This window comes from Dinoponera quadriceps, unplaced genomic scaffold (assembly GCF_001313825.1).
Source record: "Dinoponera quadriceps isolate SergipeBrazil2010 unplaced genomic scaffold, ASM131382v1 scaffold676, whole genome shotgun sequence".
Taxonomy (NCBI): Eukaryota; Metazoa; Arthropoda; class Insecta; order Hymenoptera; family Formicidae; genus Dinoponera; species Dinoponera quadriceps.
The window spans coordinates 1,512,353-1,530,597 of NW_014554818.1; the positions used below are offsets into that span (position 1 = coordinate 1,512,353).

At 50.1% G+C, this 18,245-nt stretch overlaps 1 protein-coding gene across 1 annotated transcript in view; it reads left to right on the forward strand.

Annotated features, from left to right (window-relative positions):
- Positions 1 to 16,986, forward strand: part of LOC106742210 (histone acetyltransferase KAT7-like) — a 37,287-nt gene extending 20,301 nt beyond the window's left edge. The window contains 4 exon segments of the mRNA XM_014614944.1: positions 2,615 to 2,708; positions 8,982 to 9,128; positions 11,283 to 11,389; positions 12,636 to 16,986. Coding sequence (XP_014470430.1) covers positions 2,615 to 2,708; positions 8,982 to 9,128; positions 11,283 to 11,389; positions 12,636 to 12,758 — 471 coding nt within the window. The 3' untranslated portion in view covers positions 12,759 to 16,986.
- The last annotated feature ends 1,259 nt before the right edge of the window (positions 16,987 to 18,245 follow it).

Here is an 18,245-nt window from a genome sequence, read left to right on the forward strand (position 1 = left end):
ACTCTCTTCCTTCTCTGTTCTCTCTACTTGGTCTCCTCTACTTCTCGCCAAGTTAACGCGCCGATACGCGCACACGTGTGCCGCTCGTTCACGCATACAGCACGCACACCACCGTCGCACGGCACGGGTCGTGTCCTTCGGACCGTTGCTGCCTCGGCAGTTAGCAACAGCACGGCCGCCACACGGCCGGAAATACCGGGTGTCCGAATACCACCGAGAGACCATTCCACCGAGGATCCGCGCGAGTAACGAACGAACGAACGATCGAGCGAGCGAGCGGCCACCGGAAAACGGGCGTCGCCGTATGCGAAGCGTGAAGAGCGAGGAATCTTAACGGCCGCCGACGCGTTAATTTCCCGTTTTGCGAGAAATGTGGCGCCCCTCTCTCTCTCTCTCACTCACTCACTCACTCACTCACTCACTCACTTTCCGTCTGTCTCTGTCTTTCTCACGTTCCGCGATCCGCCGCGGTTATCTTCGAGAGAGAAAGAAGAAGAGAAAGAGAGAAGGTCGCGCCAGGTGCGCGACGAGCCTGAATTCCTTCGGCGAGGATCATCTCGCGCGCCGTTCGAGATGCGAGTTCGTAACCGCGCGAAAGATATTGAAAGGATCGAGCCTTTTTCCTCTCGCAAGCCAAGGCGTCTTTGAAAACATCAACCAGTACTAAGGTATTACGGTCGATTTCCGTCCTGTTTTATTGACAATTGCGAGTAACAGACGGTAAATGTAAGTTTCTTCGTCCTGAACACGAGAGCTCCGTGTCCGTCGGCACATCGGTCCCGTATCGAAAAAAAAAAACGACACTTGCAGGATTATTATAAGGATAATACACCGGGAAGAATCACAGATCCGCGCACTCTTTCTTTTTCCCGGTCCCGATCTCTCTCGATTCTCGATCGGCCGCGGTTGCGATCGTGAGAAATACCTTCGGCTCTATAATATCCTCTTTCGTCCCATCCGCCGGGTCTCGAATGTACCGTGGATCCGTGCGATACCTCGCGAAAAATGATAGTCGCCGTCCCCAGGGCATAACTCGTAATCCCACCTGAGAGATTAAGCTCCTCTTTCAGGGCGAGGATCGACGGGGAAAGAAAGAGAAGAAGATGAAGAGAAAAGGAGAGAGAGGGAAACAGAGAGGGTGGAGGGAAAGGACGAGACAGAGATTTTCCTTTCTTTTGTGTCCGCTGGATAGCCATTACTCCATCGGACAATTGCATCCCGCGACGTCCGCGCTCGCCGCGGAAAATACATTGGATATAACGGTCCCGGGCGACTGCTAAAAATTGTTTGTATTCAGCGGAATTCAATGCGACGTTTAAATGCGAAGAGACTCCGCATGACATGGAAATGCCTACATGGACGGACGGTTGCGTTGTGCCGATTGGATTAGCCGTACCCGGGGGCAGCAGCCGCGACGTTCGCGCCGGGTTTTTCTTCCCTTTTCCTCCTCACGAGTCGATCCTTTGTGCATTTTATAATATACGACGTGTCCTTTGTGACGTACGTATCTCCTCTCGATCGCCGATACTGGACAAGGCGTATTAAACGTCAGATCGGAAAGATTGATGGCTGTTCCGGCGCGAAGAACGTCGTTTGCACGAGACCGTTATCGACGACGAGTCGGACTGGCCGAAACTTGCGATATCAAAAATTGCCGAATCGTGCGGAAATCGAGCCTCGTCCGTCGGTCCACTGTCTCCGTTTCGACTCAAGCATAATAATAATAATAATAAACGATCGGCGAAATTGTCGACGCGGCCGGGAAAGGATTTATCTAACCTCAGCGGGGGAGAGAGTACGACCCGATACACGGCGCGCGCGCGATCACGTCAAAAATACGAAAACCCCGCTTCTTATTCATGCCGGCGGTGCTCTATTTTTAAGCGACTTTCGGAATCGCGTCGGTCGTTCCCCTCCGCACGGCCGCATGACTCTTGCACGACCGTCTCTCTGATTCGCGGATCTTGCAGCTCTTTATAGGAAGACGCTGAAAAATTAATCCGCTCTTCCAGGAGAAACGTCCGAAGGGGCTCGCGATGACCTTTGATTAATTCGAGCGCGTTTGCCAGACGGACGAGTGTTAAGCGAACGAGTGCGAAAGGGAGCTGCATTCGCAAGAGGCTGTATCGCGGAAATTAGTTTATTCTAAAGTTGGTTTATGCCCACGTGTTCGGAAGTACTGTTACGCGAGAGCATCCTTATCTCCACTTCGCTGCCGCGATGCATTTCCGATGCATTAACGTCACAGTTTCGCGGAACGCGCGGCGCTCGTGTCTGGCGTGCGCCTCGCGAACGGGATATCATCGATCATATCTCCGGTAGCGGGTGTGTGTGTGTGTGCATTTATAGTCTCGCTTCCGCATGGCACGGTGCAGATACGATCATCGCATTTCGCTAATAAAAATTCACTTAACTTACAATCGCACCTCGTGGCAACAGCTGCTATCGTTATTCCTCCGAATATCGGCGCGATCGACGGCTTCTTTTCTCTTTCTCATTTTTCTCCATTTTTTATTTCTCTTTTTTTCTACAAGAAAGCAGCGACACAGCGGAGCACTGCTGTGCTCGATACGGCGATACGACGGCTAACGCTGCCTCTCTCGATCTGTTTCAGGAGAAGAATTCCTTCCTCAACTACAACGTGTCCTGCATCTTGACGCTGCCACCTTACCAGAGGCAGGGCTACGGCCGGCTTCTCATAGATTTCAGTGAGTATACGCCAGAATTTCCGCCCGTCGTTCGTCCTAACCTTGGCTCCGCGGTCCAAGGCGATGACGGCATCCTTCCGCTCGTCGAAATCGAAAGGATAACCGAATTAGGAACAGGAGAGCTTGCGTGCCTCACGCGGTTTCGCGACGACGACGACGACGACGGAGGACCGTCGCAACGTCATCGCGGCGAATCTGACGATGCGCTCGCCAGACGACGACGACGACGGAGCCTCTCTCGACGTTCTTGGCCATTGAACTGCCGGAAGGCCGAATAAAAAGCCTCGAGCTCGCGCGTTACTCACACATCTACACACACACTCTCTCTCTCTTTCTCTTTCTCGCGACTTGAGGCGTGCTCCTCCGCGGCTTCCCGACTCATTGTCCGAAGAAACTCCACCCACTCATCCCCCCGTGTCGCAAAAGTCACCTGCAGCTTCGAATCCGCTAATTAAAGATTCCACTTTTAGAAACTGCGACACTGCATCGTGAGAAGTTGTAATTATTTTCAGCCTCGTCTATATCCTTTTAACGACATTTTTAATTCTATCCGGGTTCTAAATGACCTCAGGTGACTATTCCCGGGTCAAGTGCGAAGTGGAACCGAATTGAAGGCTTCGATGGGAATCCACCGACCAGTAGACCACTGACACGCTATAATAAAACTTGCTGGAAAGAAATGATTCTCCCGACTAAAATTCTTTCGTTACGATGATTACAGTTACACAAGTACCAAATATCTTTCTCTCATGTCGGGAACAACTGGGGCATCACCGCCGAATGAACAGTTCCCCGGCTTTCGAGTCGACGAACAATTGAAGTTCAAATATGTTCGCTCTGATTAGTTCGGGATTGGACGGTGGAAGGCAAAGAATGGGATATACTTGAAGTGTCTGTTTGAAGCGATGCGCGGCCCCGGGCGGTGGTATCAATTATTGCCCACGACGTCGCAGCGACACGATCGCTATCGAGATTTATCGCGAGGTCACGCGCGACCGCGCAGCTCTCTTTCGCTCCTCATTGTTCAACTCACGCCAATTTCTGACGCGATTCCTCGTCTACGTAGTCGTCGCCGTCGCACGTATACACGCGTATATACGCCTACGCACACACGCGCGCGTACGGCGCCCGTCTCGACGAAGCGTAGCGTTGATAATTAAACGTGGGGCTTTTTGCCGTGACGTCATTTTCATTGATGCCGAGCGAGCTGCGGCATCGCGGCGCTACTACCGGTAGTAGTAGGAGGGGGTGCGTCGGGGGTTGGTCGGGGGTCGACGTACTGTGCCGGTGGAGCACCGGTCGGCGGGGTGGTCTCTCTCAGCCCCGCCGGCTTTTCCGCGAGCGAGACGGGCAGACCCCTCCTCGTCGGCGGTGGCATCGACTCCGCCGCCGCCGGCTGTACAAGGCCGGCGCTACGAGCTCGCGCACCCCACTCGTCCAATGAATCCGAAATAACGTTTATTCTCGCGCGGCACGCACCGTAAGGTGCGTGCACAAAGCGGTTTAGCCGGTCGGCTAACGAAATCCGGGACGCACGCTCGAATTCTTCGCCGGAATAATCTCGGTGCTGTTTTGCTGTTTCGTTATTATCGCCTTACCTCATTATACCTCCATCCATCCGGCGGGACCCGTGTTTCCCCGATAACGTCGATACACACTCGACATTCAGCCTTCCCGTGAAAAAACAAAAGAAAGAGAGAGAGAGAGAAGCGATCGATGCGTCGCGGATGTAGCCAGAAGCCTCCGGAAAGATCGAAACGGGCGGCATCGATACCACCGTCGCGGTGTCGTTAGTATCCCCGGCCGCTTGTAATGATGGTGGTGGTGAACGGTACAGCGTAGGTTGGAGAGCGAAGTGGTCTGCGGAAAGTGCGACGCCCGGCGTCTCGCCGCATCGATCGACCCCCACAGCCGCCGCCGCAGTCGACGTCGCGTACACGCGTGCAGACACGCGTACACCCGCGCTTCCTGTCTCACGCATGCGGCGCGTCCTTCTCTCCTGGGCAACCGCTCTCTCGGTACACCTTGATCCTATAGCAGATTCTCTCTCCTGTACATGCCGCACCTCCCCCGACTCGCCCTTCTTTGCTGCTTGCTCCTCGCCCTCCTCCCTGTTCGGCGCCCGTAGGGCTCTCGGAATCGTATGACCTCTCGTGACCTCGCTCCACTACCCCCACGTAGGATTGGCAGGGTCACCGACGCCCTTTCCCTACGCCTAGGAACGAAGGGTATCCCATACGCGACGGCAAGGTGGAAGGGCGGGCCGAAGAGGAGGAGGGGGCTTAGCCGCAACGTTGCTGCGAACGGGCGGGTCGGCGCAACGTGCAGCATCTCCGAACGGCACCTTCGTCAGGGCGAAGGGCGGATACGCGTCTCTCGCTCTCAGGCCGATCCCTACCCCCCGTACGTGGTGCTGCTCTTCTTCGGACCGCCGTGATATCTCCAAGACGAATCGTCCTCGCTGCGCGCAGAGAAATTGCGCTTTCCCCTCGGCGGAACTTTTGAAACGCGCCGCCTCTGCTCTCTTTCCTCCTTATTTTCCATACTGCCCCAAATAAGTATCGCGCGGTAATTGCCGATCGCTCATACAGGTAATTACCGTTACTCGCGCAACCTCCTGACCTTCCTTCCCCTTCCGTCGTCGCTGCGCGAAACCGCGTCAGAGACGAATATGCACGACGAGTCGTAAATCTTCGTTGGCGATTTCATAACGGGTGAGAGAGTGTGTGCGTCGCGAGGCAACGAGCTACTCTCGACAGTGTCCAATTTCATCGCTCGCGAGTCGCACCCTCGTCCGCCCTGCACCCTTCATCGAGCCGACCCTGCCGGGACGTTCCTCTCTTCCTACCGCGTCGCACCCACGTACCCTGTCACGCCGATCCATCTTCCTTTCTCCCTCCTCCCGACGGTCACCGCTTTCCTCTTTCTCGAATTTCCACCTCCCCCGCCAGCTCCCGCAGCCCCCTCCGCGCCGATCCCAAAAGTCTGCAAACTGAACGGACGCGTAATGAATGCGCTCAACCCTCCCAAAGTAATCAGCGACCGGGGGGAAGGGCAGGGTGAGAGAGCCCGGAGTATCGAAGGGAGAGGGTAGAGTCTGCGGAACGGGAGGGGGCGGGAGAGCGATCGCGGAGGGTAGAAGTGTCCTCTCTGCCGGCGGGAGATACACGAAGGTGGAGGAGACGGCCTGGAACGCAGAAGAGAGAGAGGGAGGAAGGGAGACATGGTCGTTGAACCCATCGCCGGCCGGGAACACTCTGGAACCGGAGGGATACAGGATCGCTTTCCTGGTCCGGGTATATCGCGTGGACGTCCCCTCTCTTCCCTTCTCTCTCTCTCTCTCTCTCTCTCTCGTCACCCTCGTCCGCGCTATAAAAGTTCTCTTGCCGCGAAAAACGTATTTAGACGCTGAAAACGGCCGCGAAAAAACGCCGTATTCTCCGGGGACCCGAGCGGGGATCGAGCTGTTCGATCGTGTGCCGTAAGATCGGGCGATCGGATAGGCGCGTAATGAATATGCACAGACAAGCGTCTCGGCGCTGGAAAGGTGAATTAAGATCGTCGAGGATTTCACACGTCGTGAAAAGATCACGGCACCTCTCTCTCTCTCTCTCTCTCCGATAACTACGCGAAATCCCAGCTCCTTCACCACTTTAGACACATTACGATGGTTATTTCGGAGACGCGTTAAACGCCAGGAATGTCCACCGCCAGTTTGCTTATCCTTTGAGACGCGGGCCGATCGGCGCCGAAAGTGCGCGCGGATTCGAAATCTCGAGACGCGATCGCGAATAAAGTGACTTCGGGAATTAAGAGAGAGAGAGAGAGAGAGAGAGTAAAATATAAGCGATTGGCGCCCCCTGTGCGTAAGTTCTCAGCCGGTAGGTAAACCTCTCAACATTTAATTAGCTCCCGCGCACTGATCCATTAGCCGCGCACGGAAGCAGCACATATTCGGAACTTGAAAATAAACGTCTTCGGGCAGCGAGATTTATTCGGCGGAAGACGGCGGCGCGCGCACGGAGATCACTTTGCTAATGAAGCAGCTTTTGAACTCGCCGCGGCGGCGGAGACTCCGGGAGACTGTAATTTCGGGAATGCGCCGGCGGCGACGTTAACGCGCACGGAACGACACGCCGATCTCCACCGCGAATCTCGGCGACGACGCCGCTCGTACGATACCGCGTTATACTCGTGGCCGGATCGGTTATTCATAATGCAAGGTGCAGTTACACACACGCTCGAGCAACTCTCTCTCTCTCTCTGTAGCGGCGAGACTCGAGCGAGCAAAACCAAATAAGCTGAGCGCGAGCGAGCAAACGCGGGCCATTAAATTCTGCTCTCCGGCAGCGCTTCTTGAGATTGACTTTTACATATTCTAGCCTTGAATCCCGCGAATTAACCTCGTCTCTTAGTAGTTTCACGCGCGGCTTATGTCACCTCACGGTGAACACGCGCGCGCCTCGTCGCATGTCGCAGGAGGCGGCACCGACTTTCGGACTCGAGTGCGCAAACACCGTCAAAATCACCGGAGGATCCTGCTTCCCCTTTCTCTTTTTCTCCGGGAAACGCGTTGGATCCACGACGTTGGGAATGTTAATGCGCCGATTAATCCTCGAGAGAAAATCCGCAGTCGTCGGCGGTTTCGTCGTCAGTCGGTTATCTATCGAGGAAGTCGCGACTTACTAATTATTCGGCGAAACTTTTCGGCTCCTTCGACCCTTCGACTCTTTCCAACCGACGAGATTAAGCTCGTTAAGCTGAGCAAGCTGCGAGAGCCCCCGCTAAGGGCTGCTTTTCCGCTCCGATTTTCGATCCCGCGTCGACGCCCGAGCGCGCGGACTTTAAATGCGCGCGCCGCATTATCGATCCCGCGGGTTGCGGTAGATCTGGATCTGGCATTTAAGGTCGCCCTCTGAAAACGGGTTTTTAACCGGTCCGTCGGATAATTCCATTGACGTGGACGGATGCGCGCAACGGACGATTTCGCCGATTCACGTGGTGGACGAGCAGGCAGGCACGAAACGCCTCGGGATGCCCTCTCTCCCCCATCTGTCTATACATTTTTCTTTGATGCCTCGTCGCAGAATACTTCGGACAAACGAGGCGGAACGGACGTTCAACCGGGTAGCAGACGGGCACCGCCAGTGCCGAGTCCGTTCCCGTTCGGGCCCTCGCTCCTCCGACGCGCTCTCGAAAAGTCGCGTCCGCCACCTGTTCGCGTTCGAATTTAAATGCGTGAGACTGGATCTCGTTGTTCGATCGCAATTCCAGAGAGCTCGCTCGCTCGCGTAGGGATCCTCGTCGTCCGCGTCGGGAATCAGCGTCGATTGCTGCGCGGAAACACTCGAATCCTCGCTTGACGTTACTCGCGGAAAAAGGGCGGAGGGCTTTCGTTGTCAAGCTACGTGTTTGCCGTTAGACTCCGAGGTTACGTAATCAAGGAGGGACCGTCTTTGACAGCTCAATCGCGGCTTGTTGCAGCGACGTAATATTTTTTATCTGATGCCTTAGGCTCCCACGGCGTGGGGAAATATTCGACTTGGTTTCCGAGCTAACGCCGCGAAATCCTTCATGGATTTGTTTCATTTCGCTTCTTCTTACTTTTCTAACAGTATCGCCACGGACCAATTACTTCTCATGTCGTTCGTGCCGCGGGAACGAGTCCCGCGCGATAATCGGGTTCGCGATGTCCGAGATACGTCCGGTCGCGGATCGTCCTTCGTCCCAGGATTGAGGCGAGTCGCCAGCCTCTCTTCAAGCGACGATGCCTCGTGAAATCGGGATTCCATAGCGCGTTTAACGGCCCTGACGGCGGGAGATAATGCGGCTCGTGAATAATACGCGAGCGCGATGATGGTGCCGGCGCGCTCGCACGTGCAGGAAATAGGCGGCACTTTGTTTTCCCTCCGCGGAAACGCACGAAGGTACCGAGACGTTGCTAATGCAACGATCGCGCGCGATTCCTCCTGCCTCGCGAGGAGCTTCTTCATCGGCGGAGGTGACACGGTTTTTGCGTTTTAAACTCGAACCGTTTCCCCCTAACTTTTCAGTTAACAGCAATAAGTCCGAAAGGGCCGCCTTTATGTCACGCGCCGGAACACGATCGTTCTGCTCGGAACGGTTCTTTTTATCGCTCGTCAAGCTGACGTGGAAAATCGGCAGCGTCTAACGTGCGCGTGTGTTCTCCCCGCGTTTGATTGCGAATCAAACTCTCTCTCTCTCTCTCGGATCGATAATCGGTCAGTGTTACATTTCGTTACTTGCGCGCAGGTTACTTGCTGACCAGAGTCGAGAAGAAGATCGGCTCGCCGGAGAAACCGCTGTCGGATTTGGGCCTGATCTCGTATCGCAGCTACTGGAAGGACGTTCTGCTGCAGTACCTCTGCAATTTCGGCGGCAAGGAGCTCTCCGTCAAAGGTAGGTCACGCGAAACGGCTTTACGCCGCAGCGCAGCTGCGCAGCTCGTTTCGGGACGGCGCTTTAAATATTCATGCGCGGATCGAAAGTGTGCAAACGCGCGGCTCCCGTCCTCTTTGAGCCGCTAATTCGACCCGCTCTGTTTTCAAAAACTGCGATATTAATTAAATCGTATTATGAATACTGCACTCGCGCTGTGCGTAGCTGAAGCTGACGGGAGACGCTTTTCCGGCCGTTTTCTCGACTTTGCGGGCGAAAACATTTTTGCTAACCAACAATGGGAGACAACGACGTACCTGTACGATGTATAACATATAACGCGTTGAAACAAATGGCAACTGTTTTTTTTTTTTTACTGAGGAAAAATAACTCTAAAACTATACAATCTTTTTTAAACGTATACTTATATATAAATTGTGTCATTTCAACGCGAAAGAGTGTTAAATATCAATTCAACAACAAAATCTTCAAATAACACAATCGTATCATGTTATATTAGCTATGTTGAAAATTCCACGCAAAACTTTTAACAAGGAGCGATTTTAACACAAGAATATAATTTTTTTATCGCGCGAGGTTTCCAAGTATTTTCTAAAATACTTACATTTTTCCGACGTTCATTCATCTCGAGGCTGATATCAGTCTGTCCAACCATTTGTCGAGTTTGACAAAAAATTCGTCGGATCAGAAGTTTGCTTGCATTTACGATGGAGTTTGCGCAGAGTTATACAAAATACATAATAATTCATGTCTCGGCGGGCACTGGTAGATTCCATTTTAGGTTTTGTGCCTCGAGACGGGGGAATCGTCAGCAGGGGATTTACACCGCATTGTTATCGATCCGATGGTCAAGTTTTCCCAACGTAACTGGTTTTAGCGGTTGAATAATTGTATCCACGGGGAAGGATAAACCGCCCTACCGCTGAAAACCGCAGCGGATTATATATGATTCATCATTTCCGCATTTTCGCGACTGCCACTACAGATCTTCATTTAAGTTTATTATCATTATCATTTACCGGGCGAACGTCTGCGTTAAATGCGATTCGATATCATCATCATTATTATTATGTTAAATCAATCCACGCGAAAAAGATACCTCTGTGTGTATGTGTGTGTGTATGTGTGCATTTTTAATCGAGGGTCTTGAAACGCTCAGATCGAACGTGACTAATTGAAGAATTCAACGGGAACGGAATACCTCCCGAAATGTATTACCCCGCGTCTCCAACAGCTCGATAATGTTCTCGTTTCTGCCGCGCCTGCGAAATGTCAATCGCCGGTAGACTCAACACGGCGTGATTTTATCGATCGCGTCTCTGTCTTTTCGCTCGCTTCGCCAATTTTATTGCACTCGGCGCCTATTAAGGTAGTTGGTCCGTAGAGTGCCGGATTTTCAGTGGCGATATTATAAGAGGATCCTTCATAAATTTATCATTTGCTGAAAAAAAAAAAAAATACTTTTCCATAACGTGATATAACTATCTAAGCAATAAATGTTAATTTTGAGAGCAAAATTAAGGCAAATATACACGCAATAATAAAGAAGATATTACTTATTTTGTATTTTTCTCATTGATGCTTATCAATCACGGAAGAGGCTTAGGTATCATAGTTGTACCTCTAGACTAATAATTATGGCTTTATGGACCGACTTTTCTTCTCATTTAATGATTATTTCTGACATTCCTAATGATTATACAATGCAAAAAGATCTGCTTCATTGACCCTCTTCTTTTCTGTATAGTATCTGTATGTTGATATCGAGATGGTTTCCCATTGAAATCCTAAATGTGGTTTAGAAGAGATTAAAGATAGAAAAATCGAAAATAGGAAATTAAGCTCAAGGAACACTTATAGAAAAGTATCGATAATTTTAATTGCGAATATCTCACCGAACGGCCGAGTCGTTTTTCCAACTTTACAGACGTGTAGGTATTTCCGCCAATATGCAGTTAAAATTTGAAAGGAGATTCCCGGGAGAGAATGGCTTTACGAACCGACTACCTTAAGCGACGCGGCGGGCCGAGTTGTTGCCTCGACGAAATCGTGCGCGTTGGACCGTTTCGGGACTTTCATCGTTATGAGGTAAACTCCTCGATATTCACGGACGCGCGCGCGCACGAGACGAGTTCAGTTCAATTTTTCTTGCAGATATCAGCAAGGAAATGGCCATCGACTCGTATGACATCGTCAGCACTTTACAGGCGCTCGGTATGATGAAGTACTGGAAGGGCAAGCATATCATTCTGAAGAAACAGGTAGGCGCCCTTTTGTTATTGTAATGTTTCGCCGCGCAGACGTAAGGGCCTCCTCTCCCCAACGTTTCGCGCGAAGAGAGAGGAGATATCGTGTCCATTCTTTCTCGGCGAATACGCGCCGTCATCGCGCCGTCAGATTTATCGCGCCTGGTTTCAGAAATCGCCGCTAGAAACGGCTCGCGATAAGCATAACAACGAGAGAGCTCTCTCCTCGTCGGGAGAAGAGCGGGACGCGTCTCGATTTTTACTCTCTCTCTCTCTCTCTCTCATGTAATTTATCGACGAGTAACCAACCGAGTCGGCCGAAATTCCCGCGCGGTATTATCGTGTCTCTATAAATAATAACGCTCGACGAAGCGCCTCGGGCGGGAACGCGTGCGGCGCGTTCTTTGTCCTTCCCCTTGTATTAATATCGCGGAGGAGGAATATAGGTGTGACGAGGGAGAGAAAGAGAGAGAATCGACGATGAAAACGTGCGGCGCTCGAAAACCAAAAAAGAAAACCCTGTCACGTAAGAGGCAGCGCGCGCGGCACTCGTTTATCAAACTTTCCGATCTCCCGCGAGTCGAACGCGAACGAGATAATACTCATACTTGTCCTCTTGGTGCTTGTTGACTTTTCGTTCGTGAATAATGTGTCATATAATCCTTTTAGACGACGACCGTGATTTCGATACAATGCGCGCGCGTGTATAAGAATAATAATAATGACAACCTTATTGGTCCCTTATTGGTCCCAAAAACAAATAGGCAATTGTTCCTCCGTGTCATTATTCTCGATTATTTCAGTATTATTCACTTCATTATTTATGTTATTAAAATTAAACCTGGGGTCACTTAAACTTCAATTTCAATCGTAGTTTTGTCGAGCCTTATTCATTTATTGAATAAGAGACAGGCAAGTAATGTTACGAAAAAAATAATAAGTAAATAAGAACCAAGAGTAAGACGAGTTTTAAAAATGGATGTGTTCGAAGGACGAGGAAGATTTCACAAACACGTTCCGTGGAAAATGCGTTCGGTGAACGTCACAACATTGTGAAGCAGAGAATAATCCTTGCGTTCGCGTCACTCGCCGCGTTATCTCCGCTACGACGAGACGCACGACCGCCAATTATCATTCGGCTAATTCGTCCGTAACGTTTTCCTCAGTCTCGACGCCGCCGTAATGTATCCGTTGACGGTCTAGAAATGTTGAACGCGCGAGCGGAGCCGTCTAGGGTAAAGGGACGTTGAAATAATTTCAGGACGTGATCGACGACTACAAGGAGAGGGTGAAGAGACGGGGCCCCGTCTACAAAGAGATCGATCCGGAGTGTCTGAAATGGAACCCCTTCCAGCCGCCCAAGACGCCCTCCGCCTCGAACTAAGGCCTGCGGAAGCCTGGAACTACGCCACCTTCCGCCTCCTCTCTTGTCGGCTCCAAACGACGGTCGATCCTCGTCGTCGTCATCGTCGCCGCTACCGTCGTCGTTCGTGTCTTCTGGTCAGTTCTCGTGAAACGGGAACGCCGCCATCGGCAGATTCCACGCCCATAACGTTCGGTAAGAGCCGTGGAAATCCTTCCGGGAAGCATCCCCTCGTCCTGCACCCGGAGGTTGCGGCGATGCAGTATCGTGTTCTATTGGCGATATCGTTAAGGCTCGCCGCAAGCAGCCGACTTTCCCGGTCGGTTTAAGAGCGTTGTATTGTGGTACGGAGTTCAATTTGCTGGCTCCGACTATTGACCGTCGCAGCGAAGAGGGCGAGAAGGGACGAGCCGCCGGGAGTATCGTTATATAACGTACGATTATTCTGTATTCCGCGAGGTGTCTACTATATACCTGAAATTCTCAGCGAATCCTCCTCCGACCCGGGAAATTGAAAATTCTCCCGGGAAGTTTTCGTTGAGGTTGTCTCCTCAAAGTTATCATTTTTATACTTCGGAACTACTGGGAATTGCACGGAACTCTTCGATACTCCTTCAAATTTAATGTTTCGTAAACGGTTCCTTTCATTTTTCTCCTCTTTCGCAAACACCGATTAAGTGACGCGATTAGGAAACACACCAGTAGAGGTAGGCGACAAATTCGTCTTAAATTTAAGAACACGCTAATTTCCTTCGCTAATTTTGTTCCTCTCGTAGAAGAAATTCCGAGAAAATGGAGGAACTGTCGGAAGATTTTTACGTCCACGGTTGAGCAGACATCTTGGTGTATAAAGCGAGTTCGTGTAAGATATCTGCACGTAGCGGATATTACTAAACCAACGGCGATAAACCTCCTTCTCTCTCTCTCTCTCTCTCCTTTCCACTACGTCGATGCTGCGCCGAGTTCGTTGGTGCATCGACCTTGGCACCTCTCATTGGTGCAACCTCGTTGGTGCAGTAAGTTGCATAACGGGCGGCGCGATAACGCGCCGGTGCATCGATCAGATTGCGTCGAATGCGCTTACAGCGAACAGTGGACCGCCGATTCAAAATCCCCGGTCACGAATTTCGTGGCAATGTGCAAAAAGACACGTGGATGACCCCGAGTTCCGTAAAGGGGAAAAAAAAAAATTATTCACGCGCGCGGCCGCGTGAACTCGAGAAAATGATATCCCTTCCTGAATCCACGTTTGACTGCTGTCGTGAATAAGATTGCTTAAGATATAAAATAAATGACACTCGAGCGATAATTTTAATATTACTGTAGATATTTCCATAATGTGCGTCAACGTGAAAATAAAGGAGAACGTATTGAAAAGTTTCGGCCCGCGTGTATTCGGTATGCTGGATGCGCGACAATTTCTCGAGCATCGAAGCCTCCGGATTGCCATGGAATTCATTCGTCACCGGCCGCTTATGCGGACAGTCGCGATGTGCGGAGGAGAGAGAAGCGCGAGATTCCCGGCCGTTTAATTTTCGCCGGTCGGCGAATAACTTCAGCGCTGAAGTGCGCGCGACTATATCATAACTATACTGCGGCCGCAAGACATAGGCACGAGAGATACGTTATTGATCGGTCTACCAAGGTGCATGCCTGGCTGCAGAACAGAGAGCGAGAAAGAGAGAGGGAGAGAGACGGAGGGGCTTGCCAGCGATGCAGAGGCCCACCACCGGCCTCGATCGCGTCGTTGTGAGCAATGTGAAAATAACTTGGAAAGCTATCGAGTCAAGGTCGCGCGCGGGTTCAATTTAAATACATCAGTGTCTCTGGTCGCGCACTGGCTGATAGCAGCTGAGCCGAGGACCGGCCGAGATCGTTTTGCGCGCGCGCACGTCGACAGCTGGAAAGAAATCCCGACGGCTGCTCATTTCGGAGTCTCTCTCTCTCTCAGGTCACAACGGCTGCTCCCGATATTTCTCCGGAGTGACGCGAACGCTCAAGGTACCGACCGGTGAAATATTACTTTCATCTTATCGCTCGAGCGAATTCGTCCGCGAACGGACGACGCGAGTCGTCGGGTTCATTCGCGAACGTCGTTAAAAATATCGCAGCTTTCGGCTGAAATATCACGTCTCCCTCCCCTCCCTCCCTCAATTTGCTCAATCACGATTGTTCCGCTCGAAGCGTTTCTTTCTCTCTTTCCTTCTCCCGCCGCGTCAATTTTAATTATTACCTTCCAGCTGGCGAGTCCCTTTGCGAACGGTAACTTGTTAACTTTAACCGGCCCGCCTCGGATTTTCCAGCTCGTATCGATCATACCTCGGCCGAGAGCCTCGCCGTGGGCGACGCGCAGAGAGAGATGTGTAAGAGAGAGAGAGAGATAGATGCTCCCGCGAACTCGCCCGACTTGGCGGTGCCAAACTATCGAGAGCAATCGCGAAACTCCGAGTGGACGGAGTGACGTGCGTTCTATCTCTCTCTCGCCGGACGTTTCGCGGCGGCGGTATCCTTTCACGGAGATTAGAACCGGTGTAATTCCGTCGAATGCAATTTCGGCCGATCACTCGCGTTTCGATCGGCGCGATAAATCATAAAGATCGATCGAGAGCGCGCCCACTACCTATAAATATCGATTAAAAAGAGTCAGCTCCGCAAACGGACGTTCTTCTCGGTGAGGAGCGGGCTTTACATGCCGCGGCTGTGTTCAACGCATGGAACGAGTCATGTATAGTCGGCGTCTCGCGTATGCTATACAATATCTTGCATAAAAGAAATACGCGACTTTTCAGCCTTACACACGGATAAGATCGAAAGTGTTATAATTGGAATCATTACAACCCACCTACCATTACGTAGTTAGAGTTACACGGAGAAAAAAAAATTAGTATCAATTCGAGACTTATATTCTCGTGTATAAGAAAGAACATATAATCTTGTATAAAGGTGAAACTTGCTTACACGAAGGAAGATCTTATGTGTTAAAAATATTGTATCATATTGTAATTAATCAAGAATAATTATCATGAAGCGAGAGGAATAAGTAGCTGAGAGAAAGAACGATATCTTCGAACCGATACAATTCTTAGTTTTCCGTGTACTTGTGCGATCTTCAACCACACGCGCTGAGAGAAAGATATAGTTATTTTCGGGGACAGTATCAGCTGTTTTTTTTTATTTTAACCACGAAAATAGTAGTAGCAACATGCACGTACGATTATTATCACTGACAATATAGTAAAACTTTGTGGAAAAATAGTTTGTTTGACCATTTTTGTGGTACGGGTTGTGTATAAAACTGAAAATCGTGCCATTCTCCGTCTAAAAGAATAACACAGCATACATGAGACGTCGAGTGTACAGTCGGCGGGGTTAAATGTCGCAACACCTTCTCGATGAATTTCGCATCCCGCGCCCAATAGGAGGATTGTTTTGCTTTAAGTAAATAATCAGAAGGTACATTTTTCTATCGGAGATGCGTTGCCCATCGGGAAAAAAATGTCAATCCGCCGGCTTGTGCGTCGCGATCCGCGATGGAAATTACAGGCACAGTACTTTTCGTCGCCTCAAGACCGTTTATTTATTTCAACGAGCGATCTCGTAGTGGCTCTCTTAACCCTTGGCTCGTCGCAACGGGATCGGTCCGTTCCACTCGATATATTTTTCTACCCGACGATTCTCCCGTGTCGCCATGTAGCGATTGTTTGTCTTCGCGGGAGTGCGACTGCCGCGCGTGACCGAACAAACAATGGCTGCGTTCAGGGCGGAGGAAGAAGCTCAGCGAGCGCTCAGTGATTATCGTCCGGAGTATTCTTCTAGATACTCGATAGATCCGAGAGAATGTACCAATCGGGAGAGCAATAACCGTCGAGCGCGCTCACCGAGCTGTTTTCTCCGCCGAACGCGGCCAATGTGAGACCCCTTCGATCGGGCAGTTGTTAATCGTAACGCTCGAATGTTACATACCATACCATACTGTAATCGATGGTGCGTGTACATATACATATGTAAAGTTAAGAGACGATAATTCAGAGAAACGGTAAACGTATATACATATATAGAGAGAGACAATAGATACGATAAAGAAAATTTTGTAATCGTTGTTGTGTCATCGTCGCGCACTGATAAGACTGTGTCGCGACGTATGCAATAATAAAGCGTAATATAAATCTATAAATAAATCGATACTCACTTTCACCTTTGGATCGCCCCCGATCACGGGGAGAACCGATCGCGAGATCGAAGAAATCAATCCGCTTTCTCGTATTTCTTTCTGCTCTTATTTATCCACATTTCCCCGGAATATTTCCGCGATTCTCCCATTTTTCGTCGGACGATTACAAAAAGTGCAGTGCCGCAGAAATGTGCGATGTGTGACGAACATGAGACGGAGGGGATGTAACGACTTGCTCGGGATCTTCGTCTTCGACGAGGAAAGCCCGATTTCTCAGATTTACGAAGAAGCGCCCGCGTAATGATCGGCGAGACAATGCGCGTGTACTTGTGCGAGAACGCATAAAAGGCTCGGGGCCGAGATTGAAGCTTGGACTTTGCGACTCGAGAGCGACAGTCCGGTTGCAGCAGTGGGTTAACAGTTACAGGACGATACTCGGAAACTCGCCGATTAGCAGTCGCGAGAACGGATGACGTCGTGGTCGCGCCGTTTTCGTGGAACGCGACTTTCCGCGCGAAGAGAAGAATGATTGCAAAAGCTCTATTTCGAAGAGACCTCTTTGACAACGACGAATCTCGTTCATCGTCATCCGATAGCCGATAGGAAGTCTGATTCTTCACGCGAGATTGCGCCGAGGGAAATCCCGAGCTAGAATTTCGATGTTTTTTCAAAATGTAAAAACTCTAGTAGCAATGCGTATATAAGATGTTTATCGCTGAAACTACAGTAACCTAAACTAGAAGAGTTTCTGCTGACTATAATTCTCCCATTTGTGCGATTATAGTTACAAACACGAAAAATGTTCTCAGTGCGGAGCAAAACTTGCTCTCTCGTCAACCGACACAATTTAACACGTGGCGGACTAATTTTATGTCACTTGTCCGCATGGGCCACTTGATCCACGAATATAGATCGTGTCAATACCACCCGGAACTTTACGCTGTGAAAAAATGTCTAAAAAATATAAACATTTATTCGGTGACTGATGAGATATTTATTTGATAACATATTTATTCGAATCTAAGTTATCTTATTTAAATATATGTACATAATAAGTAATTGCTTTCGAGAAGCTACAGATTGAAGAAGATGTATAATTCCCTCGTTTGAAACCAATTTTTTCTCAATATAAATCTCAATATACAAGTAAATACGCAATTGAGTATCCACCGAAAAAACATTTTATGTTCCAGATATGTTTTCTCTCAACATATATTAATAAGCTTTGCACATTTGATTTTAATACGGTTCCTTCCCGGTGTAATTTGGAACGCGGCCAATAGAACTTGTTTTTTTATAATTTAACATCTCATCGTGCCGAATAACATGGAAAGAAA